At 45.9% G+C, this 18,354-nt stretch overlaps 1 protein-coding gene across 16 annotated transcripts in view; it reads left to right on the forward strand.

Annotated features, from left to right (window-relative positions):
• Window positions 1-18,354, forward strand: part of HOMER2 (homer scaffold protein 2) — a 141,691-nt gene that overhangs the window by 86,049 nt on the left and 37,288 nt on the right. For all 16 annotated transcript variants that reach the window (XM_084968545.1, XM_084968548.1, XM_084968546.1 and 13 more), the window contains one exon: window positions 15,628-15,784. Coding sequence is in view for 3 of the 16 variants with exons in the window: in XM_001927296.6 (XP_001927331.2) it covers window positions 15,628-15,784 (157 nt within the window). In the remaining 13 variants the exon portion in view is untranslated. The remainder of the gene's footprint in view (window positions 1-15,627; window positions 15,785-18,354) is intronic.

Genomic DNA, 18,354 nt, shown 5'->3' on the forward strand with positions numbered 1-18,354 from the left:
TTGATTCATATCAGTGAATTGTAGAGACGTTTTGTGTCTGGCTTATTTCATTTAGAATAGTGTTTTTCAAGGCTCATCTGTGTTGCAGTATATATCAAAATTTCATTCCTGGAGTTCCTGCTGTGGTGCCGTGGAAACGAATCCGACTAGGAACCGTGAGGTTGCAGGTTTGATCCCTGTCCTCGCTCAGTGGGTTAAGGATCTGGCGTTACCGTGAGCTGTGGTGTAGGTCGCAGACGCAGCTCGGATCCTGCGTGGCTGTGGCATAGGCCGGCGGCAACAGCTCTGATTCAACCCCTGGCCTGGGAAACTTCATGTGCCGCGGGGTGCAGCCCTAAAAAGACAAAGATAAAAAAATTTTTTTCATTCCTTTTTACATCTGAGCACTATATTCCATTACGTGCCTGTAACTCATTCTGTTTCTATTCATCCGTTGGTGGGCATTTGGGTTGTTTCTGCCGTTGACTGTTGTGAGTGTTGCCGCTGTGAGGATTAGTGTACAAGTGTGTGTTTGCACCCTGGATCTCGGGTCTTGTGGGGATGTACCTAGAAGTGGAATAGCTGGATCATATAGTAATTCTGTGTTTAACTGTCTTCCACAGTTAGCACACTTTTTGAACAAGTGAGCAGAAGAGATGGCACCTGTGACTCCCCAGAGAGCCAGGCTAAGGGACTCTGGCCTGCGGGGAGCCTGGACCTGAGAGTCCAGAGGAAAGGGTTTAGGCAGAGGGCCTGGGATGGGAGCTGGTTCCTAAGGCGTGCAGAGCTCGACTGTGTAATCCGCTGTCTGCCTGTCATGGTTGACTCTTCTGAGCAGTGGCTTCTGTGGCTTTAAGGAAGGTGGCCTGAGGGACGAGACCACAGAGGCAAGGACAGTGGCCAAGACAAGGGGCAGGAAGGCGGTGTGCTCTGGGCTGTAGGTCCCAGGTCAGACTCTCAGGCCCTACCAGTAGGCACCATTGCCAGGGGGAAGCCAAGGGGCTTTCAGCTTCAGAAGGATCTAGAGCTCTCTTCTTGTGAGTCAACCTCAGTGAGTCGGGGTCAGAGTAATTTGGAGGCAAAGTAAGAACACGGACGTGCTCTTGAGGCTCTGGAGCCTTCTCTTACCCCCATCCTCAGGCACTCTGTCCAGGCCCCTCCAGACAAGCAGAGAATGGCAGAGCCCAATAGGGCATTTTCCTGCAGTATGACCCGCCTGCAATCTACAGGTTTGCTTGTATCTCCCAAGGTTTCCCTACATAAAAACCACTTGCTTTGGTATTTACTAAACTTCTTCTTGCCTCTTACTAATCCCCAGTTGTCTGAAGTTTTAGTATTTCTACAAGCATTTAAAAAATTCTGCTGTTGGAATTCCTGTCATGGCTCAGCAGTTAACAAACCCGACTAACATCCATGAGGGCATGGGTTCGATCCCTGGCCTCACTAAGTGGGTTAAGGATCTGGCGTTGCCGTGAGCTGTGGTGTAGGTCGCAGACTTGGCTTGGATCTGGTGTTCCTGTGACTGTGGCATAGGCCAACAGGTACAGCTCCACTTGGACCCCTAGCCTGGGGACCTCCATATGGGGTGGGTGCGGCCCTAAAAAGACAAAAAAAAAAAAAGATAATAAGTTTGGACAAGGATGCGGACAAGGTGGGACTCTCACACGGTGCTGGGAATGCAGAATGGTGCAGCCTCTTTGGAAATAAACCTGGCAGTTCCTCAAAAATTAAACATTGAGTTACCATATAACCATATGACAATTCCACTCCTAAGTGCAAACCCAAGAGCCAAGAAGACATATGTCCATGTAAATCTAGTGCCCAGATATTTGTAGCAGCATTATTTTATAATCGCCAAAAGGTGCAAACAGTACGTGTCCATCAACTGTTGGGTGGAGAAACAAAATGTGATTTAGCCATTCAGTGGACTAATATTCAGCCATAAAAAGGAATGAAGTTCTGATAATATGCTACATCATGGATAAACCTTGAAAACATTGTGCCTAGTGAACAAAGTCAGACACAGTAAAGCCACATATTGTATGATTCCATTTCTATGAAGTGTCCAGAACAGGCAAATCCATAGACACAGAAAGGAGAGCAGAGGTTGCCTGGGGTGGGGAGAGAATGGGAGTGACTGCTGAGGAGTATTGGGTTTAGGAGGCCAGGAAAATACTCTGCAGTTAGATGGGGGGGGGTGAGGGTTGTGCAAATCTGTGAATAAACTAAAAAACCACTGAACTGTACACTTTAAGAGGATGAATTTTATGGTATCTGAGTTATAGCACAATAGAAATAATATAAAATTATCCATTGTTTATATGAAATTTAGCCAGAAGTTCTGACTCTGTGTGTGTGTGTGTGTGATGCCGAATCTGGCAACTCTATACTTGCCACCTATTTTTTGTCGATAGTTTGATTGTAATACACACATAAAATGCCTATTAGCCCAAGAGACCAACTGATAGATAGTGTAAATGAAAACATCACAGTCACTCTTCTGAGGTATGTCTGCACCTTTGGTTTTGTGTTTTACACCTTTTGTAATTGACTTGGCAAGTTATCAGCCTCTTCACACCGCGGGCTTCTAATTTTAAACGAGTGGTTCCTAGGAAAACAAAAAGAGCTTTTCCCCCTTAACCCAAATTTGAGAGTGGTGAACTACATGTTGAACCAGGGTTGGCTTCTAGAACTGGTGCCAGCATCCTCCTTGCTGCTCCCCAGGAACCCAAAAGAGAAAAATGAACCACGAAACCGATTTTCCATAACTAGGACTAATTTGCCAGGAGAGGACCAAATAAGTCCCAGGCTTCTAAATTTTTTAAACTATGAAAAAATTTTTTAAATTGCCCAGTTATTCTTTTTGAAGATGTTTGGTTCCTTTGCTGATGGTGACAAGGGAGAGCGAAATCTCTCTGGGCATGTTGAGCTGTCTGAGCTGGAAAAGGGCATTGTCTTTCCTGCAGTGGCGTCTCAGGCCTGTAAATAATGAATTGTAATATTCCTTGAAGGGGTTGCTATTAATAATGAAAAAGCATTTGGTACACATTATCACATTTATTTTTTTTTTAATGGACACACCCATGACATATGGAAGTTCCCGGGGCCAGGGATTGAATCCGAGCTGTAGCTGCGGAGTTGGGGGTTAAGCTCAGCGCCTCCCCAGCAACCTGAGCCACTGCAGTCAGATTCTTCTTTCTTTTCTTTTTTTTAAACAGCTGCACCTGAGGCAGATGGAGGTTCCCAGGCTCAGGGTCTAATCAGAGCTGTAGCTGCCGGCCTCCACCAGAGCCTCAGCAACTTGGGATCTGAGCCACGTCTGTGACCAACACCACAGCTCATGGCATTGCTGGATCCTTAACCCACTGAACGAGCCTAGGGATCGAACGCACAACGTCACAGACACTATGTTGGGTCCTTGATCCGCTGAGCCACAGTGGGACCTCAGTCCCTCTTACTCTTTTTTTTTTTTTTTTTTTTTTGTCTTTTTTCCTTTTCTAGGGCCGCTCCTGCGGCATGTGGAGGTTTCCAGGCTGGGGGTTGAATTGGAGCTGTAGCCACCGGCCTACACCAGAGCCACAGCAACATGGGAACTGAGCCCGGTCTGCAACCTACACCACAGCTCACGGCAACGCTGGGTCCTTAACCCACTGAGCGAGGCCAGGGCTGGAACCCACAACCTCGTCGTTCCTAGTCGGATTTGTTAACCGCTGTGCCACGATGGGAACTTCCCTCTTACTCTTAAAGAAGAGAAGTAACATGATTCTGTGGAGCAGCCCCCTCTTCTTCAGCGTTGTCTCTGACAGGTAGAAACAGCTCTGACAAAAGTAAAAAAACCAAACCCTCTTATGTTCCTGAGACGAAATGAGGACAGTCAGTTCATTTTGGTCTAAACCTCAGATATCCATCGCATGGTTTTCCTTTTCTGCTAAGGGTAGGCATTCCATAGGATCTGGATCCAGGTGGCTTTTTGGAAAGCTCAACCAGCCCTGAAGCCGAGGGCTCGTGAATTCCAGTGCTGCCTTCGTGGTCCTGTCCCTCATCCTTGAGGGGGCTTCTCTTCCTGCCCATGTCCTGCGTGCCCCTTAGTTTGTCCCTCTCCTCCTCTGTCCCTGTGGACTCCGCCTGAGCAGTTTGGTCCACCGGTGATTCCTATTCAGCTGCCGCAGTGGGTTCCCCAGTCTAGTCTTGTAACCCTGCAGAGTCACCCCCAAAGCGGGTCTAGCAACTCTCCCAGACGGTCTATAGGCAAGGTTCACTCGCCATGACTCACACGTCCTCTCAACTGCCAGCCAAAAAGCTTGGGTCTTTTTTCTCCTCTTATTCTCTTCCACATTTGATCTCTTAAAAAAAACCCAAAACCTAAACCTAACTAGCTCTACTGAGATAGAACTCAAGTACCGTACAATTTACGCATATCAAACATGCAGTTCATTGATTTTCTTTCTTCAGAGCGCGATCTAATTTTAGAACATTTCCCTCCTCGGAGAAACCCAGAACCTGTAGACGGTCACTCCCCATTTTCCCCATTTCATTCTTTCTGTCGATGACTACAAAAGCCTTCAGCAGTTAAAACTGAGAACGTTATTTTTCCAGTCCTGTGAGAAAATCGTATCTGCTTAATATTAGGAATGAGGTTGCCAAGCCGTATCCTCATAGCTGTTATGGCAGAAAATCTTCTGTATTTTGTTTTCATTGCAGTGTAACAGGAAAATCTCTGTGCACAGATGTGTTACAGCAAAAGGAAGGATGCAAACTGCTCCTTCGGCAATATTTTGCGTTCTCTTGAATTAGCTGTCCCAGGAATCATTAATCGTTATGACTTGGCGGCTTGCCACAAGGCTTTTTAGAAATCATTTGGATGATTTTTGGCTTTTGGTGTTCACAGCACGTGAATCATTGAGCTCTGCTTGTTGTTGTTGTTGTTTGAAACTCCTATTTTTCACCATAAATTCAGGTGGAATGAGTTTTCAGCATAAATGTTCAACATGCCACATATGGAATAACATCACAAATATATGTTGAAATCTTTTTTTTTTTTTTTGTCTTATTACTATTTCTTGGGCCGCTCCCTCGGTATATGGAAGTTCCCAGGCTAGGGGTCTAAACGGAGCTGTAGCCACTGGCCTACGCCAGAGCCACAGCAACGCGGGATCCGAGCCGCGTCTGCAACCTACACCACAGCTCACGGCAATGCCGGATCGTTAACCCACTGAGCAAGGGCAGGGACCAAACCCGCAACCTCATGGTTCCTAGTCGGATTCGTTACATGTTGAAATCTTAAGACAAGATACCTTCCATAGATGAAACATCCAGGCACAGAAAGTGCCTGTTGATGCGGTGGCCGAGTTTGTAAGTGCGGGTCACACTTTATTTGCCCACGTGCGGCTCAGATGACAGACGTTGATGCGGTCACACGTGATTTCCCAGCGGTCTTGGGTAGAGAACACGGTTTCTTAGCAGTCGTATCACATAATTATGAGCACAACTGTCCAGGTGCATTTAACATTTTGCTTGCATAGATATTTCTTGGAATGTATTTGGAAGAGAAAATAGCTTTGACATAAATTTTCACAGTGGGAGATGCTGGCCCCTAAGATAAAGCCCAGTTTCCGTAGCGTGCCATTCAGAGTCCATGGCTCTCTGGCTTTAGCCCACCTTCAGGCTTCGTCTCTTGCCACCTGTCTCCTGTAGCCACGAGTTGCACTGGCTGGTCCCTGAGCACACCTCTCACTCTGGAGTCATTTCCCCTCACCTGCTGATAAACCCAGCAGATTTGTTGGGCTTTGGGCTGGGGCAGGGGGGCTGGATGGAGGAGGGAGAGGGGTTTCTGTGCAGGTGTCAAGGGTGCCATTTGAACACGAGATGGCAGTGCCATGTTGCTGGTGAGTTTTGTTTTATTTTCTCCCTCGATCCTGTTCTTGGTCTCATCCTCCCATCATCTGTTTACCTCTCCCGCATCCTCGGAGATGCCCCCAAGTACCTCCCCCCCCACCATGCAAATGTGTATCTTCCAGCACAGATTCACTCTTCTGGAATTCTGCTTTCCCCATTCCTGGCTGGTGGGATCCTCACCCACTGCTCTGGACTCATCACCCCTTTCAGAGTGTAGACACAGGCAGCAGCGGGCCAGACGGACCCTCTGAGGCAGCCCTCAGCCTGAGAACCAGTCCCAGAACTTAAGCGAACCCACGTCACAGGGGACGCTCAGGAGAATGTGGGCTGAGAGCTCCTGAAAAGCTGCCAAGCAAGCCCTCTACGATACCAGGTGGCGGTCATCAAGAACGCCTGTCGGCCTTCATCAGGGGTGCTCGCCTCATTCTATTCCTTGATGTAAATGTGACCCAAAAAGGGACTCCCCGGGCAGTGGAGTAGGAAGATTCGTGACAAGTGTGACTTCAGTGAGATCTCTCATTTATCAGGTTTGTCAGTCTGGGCAGTTTGGGGGCAGGTGGAAATAACTTTGATGGCATGGGTCTGCAGTGACCCACTTGAAGGGGCTCAGACCAGGCAAGGAGACAGACTTCTGGTTAAGGTCCAGGTTTTGCCCAGGGAGTTACTGGCCCATTGTTCTAATGGAATGATCTCTGTGTCCCCCTGGATGGGTATTACTGCTACATCGTACACTTAATTCCTTTGGCTTCTATTTCTAGACTCTCTTCTGTTCCATTAGCCTGTCTATTTGCTAATACCTCCTTGTTCCATTGGCTGTATTTGATAATAATATATTTCAATATCTGATACGGCTAAACCTCTGCATTGCTCTTCATTTTCAGAATTTTCTTGGCTAGCCTCTCTTGGAGGGTTTTCTGCATGAATAACCTTGGCTAATTCTAAAAATAATTCTGCTGATATTTGTATTTTGTTAAATGTATGTATTAATTTAGGGATAATTGACATCTTTACCCATTTAAGAACAGGATGTCTTATTAAAGTTTTCTTTTGATAACGTCTGTGACGTTATTTTTCTTTTTTAGTACAGATCTTGCTTACTTCTTAAATAGATTCCTAGAAGTTGTGTCTTTTGGGCTGCTACTATAAGTGGGATCTTTCAGAATATTCTCTCAAGGAAGATATACAGATGGCCAATAAGCACATGAAAAAAATGCTCAACATCACAGATTATTAGAGAAATGCAAATCAAAACCACCATTGGATACCACCTCACACCAGTCAGAATGGCCATCATTAATAAGTCCACAAACAGCAATTGCTGGAGGGGGTGTGCACTGTTGGTGGGAATGTAAGCTGGTACAGCCACTATGGAGAACAGTATGGAGGTACCTTAGAAAACTATACATAGAACTACCATATGACCCAGCAATCCCACTCTTGGGCATATATCCGGACAAAGCTTTCCTTAAAAAAGATACATGCCACCCGCATGTTCATTATAGCTCTATTCACAATAGCCAAGACATGGAAACAACCCAAATGTCCATTGACAGATGATTGGATTCGGAAGATGTGGTATATATACACAATGGAATACTACTCAGCCATAAAAACGAATGAAATAATGCCATTTGCAGCAACATGGATGGAACTAGAGACTCTCATACTGAAAGAAGTAAGTCAGAAAGAGAAAGACAAATGCTGTATGGTATCACTCATATCTGGTATCTAATATACGGCACAAATGAACCTTTCCACAGAAAAGAAAATCATGGACTTGGAGAATAGACTTGTGGTTGCCCAGGGAAGGGGGAGGGATTGGGAGCTCAGGGTTAATGGGTGCAAACTATTGCTTTTGGAATGGATTAACAATGAGATCCTGCTGTGTAGCACTGAGAACTATGTCTAGACACTTACAACGCAGCATGACAATGGGAGAAAAAAATTATGTAAATGTCTATGTGTAACTGGGTCCCCATGCTGTACAGTGGGGAAAAAAATTGTGTTGAGGGAAATAACAATAAATAAAATAACCAAAAAAAAATTCTCTCTCTGGTTGTTTGTATATATGAAAAGGCTACTGATTTTATTTTTTATTAGTAATTTTATATGTAGCCACCTTACTGGATTTTATTATTCATATTCACTTTTTCAGTGGATTTTCTTGGGTGTTCTAGATGTGCAATCCTATTATCTGCAAATAATGATAACTTTTTAATGGAGATTTTGTATGAAAGTAGAATTACACTGTATTCACGAGTTAGGTTCTTTGCAAGAAAGAATGTGCTAGAATCTGTTTTCCATTGTATCCTTCACCCCCACCCCCCACCAGATCTTTGTCCTAGGCTCTGGGGATCTGACCCTGCCAGCCAGAGGCCTCTGGACCACCTGGACCAAAGGCTAAGAGCCTGGTGAGCTCATGCTTCCATTTCCTCATGACTGGGGCTCAGTCCCGGGCCTGTATCCCGAGGACATGGATTCGATGACTCAAGGTGCTATGGTAGGACTCAGAGGACCAATGAGAGCCCTTCTGGCCAGCCAAGGGGGACGGGCATTTTAGGCCCAGTGAAAGCCATGGGCAGGGTCATGTGAAAATGCAGGTGCTTTGGAAGTGCCAGCAGAGAAGTAGCAGAGCCTGTCTGGGGAGAGGGCAGGGCCAGGTGGGCAGGGGCCTGAGGATCATGCTGGTGCACCTGGAGCTGGTCCTCTGGGCTAAGAGCCAGGCAAGGCCTTTGAGGCCAGGCGAGCAGTGCCGGGCTCATCAAGGTTGGGGCCAGACCTCTCTCCTGGTGCTGTCCGAGTGCCATGTGGAAGGATTCAGGACTCAAGGCCGAGAAACTAATTAGGGCATCCTGTGAGACTTTGCAACACTGTTTTAAGTGGCTATAAAATAATGTCTGAATGCTTTGTTTTCGTTCAAATCAGATAGAAATAGGAATAAGAAGAATGCTGAGGTTTTATAGGTTCGTATCAGGAAGAGCCTGGTGAGCACTGCAAGGATTACGATAAATTATCATTTTCTTTCTTTTTTTTTTTTTTCCCTTGCAAATAGTAGTCATGCCAGTTCTTTGCAGAATCATTTCACATGGAGCCAGAAATCATTCAAAGCGGGAGTGGTCTCTGCCGAGTAGTTTTCAGATTCCAAACATACATATGTTGCACAAAGTGTCTAATTATTCTTGGGGACAATTACTGTCAGGTTCCCAAATGTGTTCAATGAGCAGCAATTGGTGTTTATTCAGCTCTAAAAAGACCGTACAAGGGAACGGTAGGTTATATTGTCTGCTTAAAGAAACGTTTTGCCATCCGGAAAACATCTGCTTTCTATTTAAAGCACTGAAGAAGGAATGGGAGTATTTTTGAAATGTACTCCCCAAGCATCAAACACCAAAGAAAGGAGAATAAAATTGGGTATGAAGGTAGTTTCTGTTCTCTGATATAAACTCTCTGCAGCTTCTCCCTGCTGGGAAGGAAACGTGGCCTCCTGGCTTAGAAAGTTCTGCTTCTCTTGAATTTTTCTATTTATATTGATTTGCACACTTATAGGAACTGACTTCTGTGTCCTAGTTCCAGCTCTTTTACTTTGTCAGGTAGGGCAGGGTGTTCTTTCAGAGTTGGGGTCTGCTGTCTGGATTTTGTGCTGAGGTTTGTACTCTGCTTTTGCCCATAAAAATGTAAAGATTTGTGGAAGTTCCCATCGTGGCTCAGCAAGTTATAAACCCAACTAGTATCCATGAGGACGTGGGTTTGATCCCTGGCCCCAGTCAGTGGGTTAAGGATCCGGCATTGTTGTGAGCTGGGGTGTAGGTTGCAGATGCGGCTCAGATCCGGTGTGGCGGTGGGCATAGGTTGGCAGCTGCAGCTCCAATTTGACCCTCGCCTGGGAGCTAGGCTAGGTGTGACCCATTAAAAAAAAAAAAAAAAGTAATGATTTGTTGTCCAGGTTCTTTGAAGTCATTCTGTGACCCTCGGTTTTCTATGTGGTGAATTGCGCCCACTCACAGCTCTGTCCAGAGGGTTAAATGAGAATATATACAATCTACTTGGAGTGCGGTAAATTTTCTGTGAAGGTGAATATGTTAGTTACCTAACACTATGTTATAAAGTGCCACAGATTTATTAGTAGCTTAAAACACCTTCCTTCCTTTCTTTCTCTCTTCCTCCCTTCCTTCCTTTCCCCCTCCTTCCTTGTCTTTTGTCTTTTTAGGGCCACACCTGCAGCATATGGAGGTTCCCAGGCGAGGGGTGTAATTGGATCTGCAGCTGCTGGCCTACGCCACAGCCACTCGGGATCAGAGCTGTGTCTGCAACCTACACCACAGTTCATGGCAACAGCGGATCCTTAGCCTATTGAGTGAGGCCAGGGATCGAACTTGCATCCTTCTGGATGCTAGTCAGATTTGTTTCTGCTGAGCCACATCGGGAACTCCTTTTTTTGTTTGTTTGTTTGTTTGTTTTTGTTTTAAACCACATTTCTGTGGTACCAGAGTCTGGGGATGGCTTAACTGGGTCCTTTCCTTCAAGGTCCCTTAGAGGGTGTCAGCCAGGACTGAGGTCTCATCCATAGGCTTGAATGTGGAAAGATAAGCTTCTAAGCTGTTGTTGGCAGGATTTCGGCTCCTCAAGGATATTGGACTAAGAGTCTCTGTTCCTCTGGCTGGAAGCCACCCCCAGTTCTTTTGGGGTGAGTCCTCCCCAACATGGCAACTTGCTCCATCAAAGTGAGCAAGAGAAGATAGTTGAGGGAGTCTGCTAGCAGGACTGAAGTCACAGTCCTTTGTAACCTGCTCTCCCAAGTGACATCCCATTACCTTCACCATATTCTGTTGGTTAAAAGCAAGTCACAGGTCCCAGCCATGCCCACAGGGAGGGGTTACACAGAGGTGGAGATCACAGGGAGTCCCATCAGAAGCTGCCTACTACAGACGGCTTTTTTTCTTTTTAGGGCCACACCCATGGCATATGGAGGTTCCCAGGCTAGCGGTCTAATCCAAGCTACAGCTGCCAGCCTACACCACAGCCACAGCAACATCAGATCCAAGCCACATCTGCAGCCTACACCACGGCTCACAGCAACACCTGATCCTTAACGCACTGAGGGATCGAACCGCCAGGGATTGAACCCACAACCTCATGGTTCCTAGCCAGATTCATTTCTGCTGTGCCACAATGGGGACTCCCTACATATGGCTTTTATTTTAGAAAAAGAGTGTAAGATTAAGAGGGAGGGTGTCCATGCCAATTAGAACCGACTTCACGTCTCAGATCTGCCACTTACTAACTGTGTAACCCAAGGCAGGTCCTCTCTAGCCTCTGTTTCCTCACCTGTATGGCACCTTCCCCTTAGGACTGCTGGAGATCCTAAATGAGAGCTCGTATGTAAAGCCTGATAGATGGGGGAGTTCCCATCGTGGCACAGCAGAAACGAATCCGACTAGGAACGATGAGGTTGCGGGTTCGATCCCTGGCCTTGCTCAGTGGGTTAAGGATCCAGCGTTGCTGTGAGCTGCGGTGTAGGTTGCAGACGCAGCTCGGATCTGGTGTTGCTGTGGCTGTGGTGTAGGCTGGCAGCTACAGCTCCGATTTGACCCCTAACCTGGGAACTTGCGTGTGCCATGGGTGTGGCTTTCAAAAGACAAAAATACAAAAAAAAAAAAAAAAAAAGCCTTATAGATGGTAAAGTCATTAAATATTAGCTGACTATTAATAAATATTAGCTAATAAATATTAACTAAATATTAACTGGCTTTTTTTTACCATTTTTTTTTGCCTTTAAAAAAAATACTGTTCTATTTTTGAATTTTAGAAGAATAAAATAGTACTCTCTCCAGTGGCCTCAGACTTGGTTATTCAGGTGGAAATCCCAGTACTATGGGTAGTTTCCTGGGCTCAAATCTGTGCCAGGCTGGCCCAGGGCCCCAGGCCTGAGGAACACACACCAGCAGAGCCGTGGCTCCTCCCGTGGTACCCACCCTCAGACCGGGGTCCGTGGGACTCCCTGCATGTGGCTCCCTCCCTGGGTCTCCATGCTCTCTCCATGCTGGAGCAGCCCCTTCCCCTTCTGGGGCCTGACCCCAGAGACCAGGACTGCAGCCACTGAGGATGTGGCCAGTGATCCCATAGTGCCCTCCCAGCATCCTTGTATTTCTGATCAGGGTCCCACCATGGCATCAGTCCACCCCCAGAGCTGAGCAGACAGATTTGAGATGAGCCCTTCTTTTTTAAAAGTTATTTTTAAAGTATAGTTGATTTACAGTGTTGTGCCAACTTCTGCTCTACAGCAGAGTGATTCAGTCATACATGCATATATATATATACACACACACAAACACACTTTTAAAAAAAATATTATTTTCCATCATGGTCTATCCCAGGAGATTGGATATAGTTCCCTGTGCTATACAGTAGGACCTTACTGTCTGTCCATTCTAAATGTAATAGTTTGATCTGCTAACCCCAAACTCCAGTCCTTCCCACTCCCTCCCTCTCCCCCTTGGCAGTCACAAGTCTGTTGTCCATGTTTGTGAATCTGTTTCTGTTTTATAGATAGGTTCATTTGTGCCATATTTTAGACTCCACATACATAAAATATCATGTGGTCTTAGTCTTTCTCCTTCTGACTTACTTCACTTAATAGGAGAATCTCTCGTTGCATCTATGTTGCTGTAAATGGCACTATTTTGTTCTTTTTTATGGCTGAGTCGTATTCCATTGTGCATATGTCCACATCTTCTTAATCTGTTCCTCTGTCGATGGACATTTAGGTTGTTTCCATGTCTTGGCTATTGTGACTAGTGCTGCTGTGAACACAGGGGCCCATGTATCTTTTTGAATTACAGTTTTGTCTGGATATTTGTGGGATGGGCCCTTCTTGTCTGCATGCTCACCTTGACCTGAATCATGCCAGGCTGATGACTTGTGGCTTGTGTTCATCTCTGGCCAGATAGCTCTACCTCCTTCTTGTGTCTCTCCACCTTGCTTTCCTCACTTCCTCACTCCCGGAGGCCTCAGGGACACACAGTGCTTCCAGGAGGTCACTGCTTGGCCACCACGGGCTGCCTTCTGTCCTGACCGGAGCACCTCTGCCTCCCTGTTCCTTTGCACCCAAAAGCCTATTCTTGGTCCCTCTGTTCTTGCCCCTTTGAGCAGTGGAGGGGTGTTTGGAGTCATTTCTGTGTCATTCTGCAGGAGAGATGCCAATTATAGGGGTGACTTCTTCCCTTATTGCTGGGTCATATGATGGCGTTGACGTGCGTCTCTCTCCAGCTTCCTTGAGGTCAAAATCATCTGTAGCTCTTGTTAAAAGTAGAGCTACCCAGAACCCTTTCTTGGATCCAGGTTCCTGTGGGGCAAGGATGGGGCCTGGGAACTTGTGTTTTTACTAAGTGCCCCAGCTAATTCCTATCAAGAGGTTTAGTAAACGCTGGTCTCAGGTCCTAAAACCCAGACCTAGTCCCTCTTCCTTGGCACAGAGTATACGAGGGAAGACCCAAAAGCCTGGTCCCTTCCGCTGGGAGGGCTCCTGCCTGACCGATGTCCCCTGCCCAGCTTGGGAGTGCTCTGTGCAAGGGAGGCAGAGATTTTAGCACAATTCATTTTTTTTTTTTTTTTAGGAGGCGTCATTTACAAATAACATGATGTTAGCTTCAGTTGTACAACTTGATGACTTGATATTTGTCTACATTGCATAACTCGATTCTTTTGAAAACCTTTTCTGTCTGACTGCCCTGTCAGTTGCTTCCTCCTCTTACAGAGGCAGGAGAATGCCATGTGAGCAAGTGTTTGCCCTGATGGTGGTGTTCTTAGATGATTAGCAGAACGTGGCTCCTGGGCTGCAGTGGCACAGCTGTGGGACGCAGATGTCAGGCTTCCCCACGTGGCTTGATTAGGAGGGCTCCAATTCACACGCTCCCCCACAGGCTGGCCCCTCTTGACAACACATGCAGGAAATTGCAGTGAGAATATTCCTTTTGTTTCTATGGCTGTCACCCTGTGGCTGGAAGAGTGTCAGTTTAGCGTTGAGTGGGAGGAAGAACTTGGTCGCTATTGAGCAAAGACAAACGTACCGGTCATGAACATCCCAGGGGCTCTTGCTCTGCTCCTAGGACATAAAGTGAAAGATTCAGGGGGCTAGGAATGCTGGGCTCTGTCCATTCTTCTGGAAAGGCTGGACTCTAGAACAGGTGCATCAAGGTTGCATGAAAGGCATGCCTTTGGCTTTTATTCATTCGGAGAAGTAGCCATGAAGAAATTTCTGCATTTATCCACAACCAATATCAATGGTTAATGCTGATATTCATGGTGTTATTCAGTATCTCTTGAGTGAGGCTCAAATACATAGTAAATTGCATTTCTAAGAAAAAGTTGCTCTCCTAAGACAGCACTTTCTTTCACTAATGAGCCTTCTATGATCAGGATGGGTTCAAAGATGGCTTTGCCTAAAACCTCTCCATGCAAAGACTAGAACACTTAAAATTGCCTTTCCCTTTTTATTATTTTGTATCCACTTGAGTCCTATTCTTTTATGTCATCTCCTTCTCATTGTGAGGCTTAAAAGAGTAGTTTTTCATTTTTTCATTTTTTTTTTTTCAGGTCCACACCTGCAGCATATGGAGGGTTCCCAGGCTAGGGGTTGAATTGGAGCTGTAGCCGCTGGTCTACACCACAACCACAGCTCACAGCGACGCCAGAATCCTAACCCACTGAGCAAAGCCAGGGATCGAACATGTGTCCTCATGGATACTACTCAGATTTGTTTCCCCTGAGCCATGATGGGAACTCCAAAAAATTAATGTTTCTAATTTTGATTTTTTATCTCTAACAAGTTCTTATTAAGTCAATAGCATTTTATGAATGATGGGATTATTTTATTCTGGTGGCTTTTTTGCCCCCGTTTTGTCTTATTTGAACCCAAAAAAGGATTTTTGAGCCAGTTTGCCTGAATAACCTTTCTTCAGAAATAATTATATTCTGTAATGAGTCTGTAATTCCTTTTGTATTACTTTGTGAAGGACATTTAAACTGTGAAAAATGCAGTGAAATCTATTACAATTTTTATCCATCTGCCTTATTTCTTAATGCTTATTGTCAAGATCTAATTAATTCCCCACTCAAGAGAAAGAAACACAGATACTATGCTAATTTGGTTCATAATCACATTAAGAATTTACAGGCATGTGGAGTGAAAAAGCAAGAACAATACAGAGGCAAGAATAGCGAAAGAGATAGATTTGATGAATGTTACATAAAACCCAAGGGTTTGTACATTGGAAACATAACACTAGTACTCGGTCCATTATGAATGAATGTGTTATTCATAAAATGCTGTGAATTTGAGAAGTATTTAATAGAAATCTAATAGGAAGTCACAAATGGTGTGCAGAATCCAAAAACTGTTGCAGAATCCCCCCAAAATAAATTCATTGCAAAAATCCTAAAAGAGCCACCAGGATTTCAGAAAAAGAACAGGACCCTTGACTCGCTGCAGACACACTGCACACAGCAAGTTGCCTTTTAAGCAAATGGCTCATTAGGCCAAGGGCCCCCAGCAGCCTCAGGGTGTTGGGTTTCAGTAACTACTCCGCTGGTGTGTCTTTTCTTCGCCTGTCTTCCTTTTTCTTATTTTAACTGTTTTCATGCATGTGGATCTTTTCCCATAAAAATTAGACTCTTAGGTGGCGCAGAAATCATCAGTTAACACGTAAAGACGGGTTCCGTCAACTTACACGCGCATCCTTCCCTCTCCCCTTGCAGAGAGCAGCCCATCTTCACCACCCGAGCGCATGTGTTCCAGATCGACCCCAGCACCAAGAAGAACTGGGTGCCTGCAAGCAAGCAGGCCGTCACCGTCTCCTACTTCTACGATGTCACAAGGAACAGCTATCGGATCATCAGTGTGGATGGAGCCAAGGTACCGTCCCTCGGGCTCACTTTCGCGTTTCTGGTCACTTATTTCCCCTCAAAAGGAATACGATACGTTTGAAAAGTGGAGGAGAAAGAGTGCACCCCAAATCCTGCCACCTCCACAGAGATGTTATTGTTATAATTAATGCCTTTATAACCACAGATCCTGCTTTTTTCTTTTTTTGTTTAAAATTATGGCAAATGAAAAGAAAAAAAAAAAAAAAAGCTTTCCCTACTAGCATGTTGTCTTCATAACTAGCATTTTAATGCCATTTTAATAATTCCATCGGGGCCTCGAATTTGTTCGTCTCTCCCCTTATGGTTAGATACGGAAGAGGTTTCCAGTTTTTGACTACGGAGATCCAGAGCACCTTCATAAAGCAGATAACCCTCGTGTTGACCATGCCTGCTGCTTCCTTTTGGATATTTCCTTGGGATAGATTCCTAGAAGAATAGTTACAGGTCAAGAGAGTAACGCTTTATGGCTCCTTAGGATGTTGCCAAATGGCTTTCCAAAGAGTTCTTTCTTCCAGCACGAATGAAGATACCAGTTTATTGTACTCTCTCTCACCAGCTTCGGGCATTAGTTCTAGTCTCATTTTGGTGTTATTAGGCCTGGGAGTCGAATTTTATTAAATGATTTTGGAGTGTTTCTTAAAATAATTTTTTCCTAGTGCTTTCATTATTCGACTGTCTTCGTCAGTGTTTTTGCCACGTTATTATGAGAGCAGAATAAAGAAGGGATATCAATAGACAGACACCGGATTTACAAAAGGAAAAAAAAAAAGGTAGACCTGATGCTCTATAATTGCTTTTTTGTCTTCAGTCTGTGTTCATCCTGCTGGACATCGTTCCACGGATTATCGGCTGTCACCTGAAATTCAGCGTATTGAAGCTGAATTCCCCATTTGCCCTCTAAACCACCTTTCCATTTTCATTTCCCAGTCATTTGGTCTCAAAGAAAGAAAATGAAAAAGCACAGTCATTCCCACTTGAGTTGGTCAAAAGAGTCTGCCTTTGAAGTGTCTCGTATTTATACTAAATGCTTTGTTTTGGGGCCACGACTCCCATCCTGGTACATCTTGCTTAGACTGTTGCAGTAGCCTCCTCCTCTCCGGTCTGTGCTGCCCACTCTCTCTAGGTCAGCGTTCCTAGGCAGTCAGAAGCAGGAGAGTTGTGGGGTGTGCTGAGTAGTAGAATGGGGCCTGGCTGTAGGCTTCTCCCTCCACAACCCCCACAACCACAGAGCAGAAGGCATGGGAAGCCTCCATTGAAGACCCCCCAGGAAAGGCATGAGAGCCTGTGGTACCTCCAGATCCCATGATGAGCCCCCTGTCTGAAGGCAAAATTCTCCCTTCAGCCTATGTTCTCCAAGGGCCTCCTCTGTACTCTCAGCGCCGTGGAGGCTTGCAGATGAAGAAGCTTGGCCTTCTGGTCCTCTTTCTCTCCCTTCCAGTTGCCACAACCCTTCCTCCTACCTAGGAAGGCAGTCTAGAAGCCCTTATTTTATAGCAGGGGTCAAAGAGAGATGGTGCCTGGCTGAGTACACTCCGCTGGTCAGGTGCCTGCAACCCACTTCCCCGGACACCAGCTCCTAACTCTCTGGATTGGGGCGGGCTTCCCCTACCAGCAGCATGCTCAGGCATGGCAGGGTTCTGGAGGTGTGCAGGAAGTAGGAAAGTGCCTGGCACATAATAGGTCGGCACTTTGTGTTTGAGGATTGATGATCTGAAAGGTGCCTTTATTTTTTTCTTATTTTGTGTCTCTTTAGGGCCGTACCTGCAGCGTATGGATGTTCCCAGGCTAGGGGTCGAATCGGAGCTGTAGCTGCCGGCCTATACCACAGATCCGAGCTGTGTCTGTGACCTACACCGAAGCTCACGGCAATGCTGAATCCTTAACCCACTGGGCGAGGCCAGGGGTCGAACCTGCATCCTCATGGATACTAGTTGGGTTCATTACCGCTGAGCCACAACGGGAACTCCCAGGTGCCTTTATTGATTGATTTATTTATCTTCTGGGAGACGTGGTGACACTGCAATTGTAGTAACGCTTTCTTTCTCTGTGCTTTTGAGCTAGACTCTCCTCAGGTCTTGCGAGGATGCTGCCAGGGCGGTAAATCAAACTGACCTGCTTTCTTTTATCTAGAGGTGCTGTCAGTTCATCTGCCATCCTTGAGATGGGCTGGCATTTTTGTCAGTTGAGTTATCCAAGGATGCAGGGGACTTAAGTAGAGATAAAATGACTCTCTTGGAGAAAGTGCTTTAGTCCTATTAGCTGGGCTTTTAGTGATTTGTCAGCGTGTCAGCCACTGTATTGCAGGGCCCCCCAGTTCCCGAAGGCTTACAGCAGTGGGGTCCAAGGCAGATGAGCCGGCTCTAAGAAGTCAGAAGGGTGTAGGAGGGTGGGCCAGCTCCCAGCTGCAGAATAGAGTTAGTTCAGGCTAAGTGTGAGGATCTGTCAAGTTATGTGGTCACCTAAAACATAGGAATTGGGGCAGTTCCTGTCATGGCTCAGCAGAAATGAATCTGACTAGTATCCATGAGGACCCAGGTTCGATCCCTGGTCTCGCTCAGT

This window comes from Sus scrofa, chromosome 7, assembly GCF_054392235.1.
Source record: "Sus scrofa isolate SSC_HxYL_T2T_F1_AM1 chromosome 7, Sscrofa_HxYL_maternal_Yorkshire_Landrace_v2.0, whole genome shotgun sequence".
NCBI lineage: Eukaryota > Metazoa > Chordata > Mammalia > Artiodactyla > Suidae > Sus > Sus scrofa.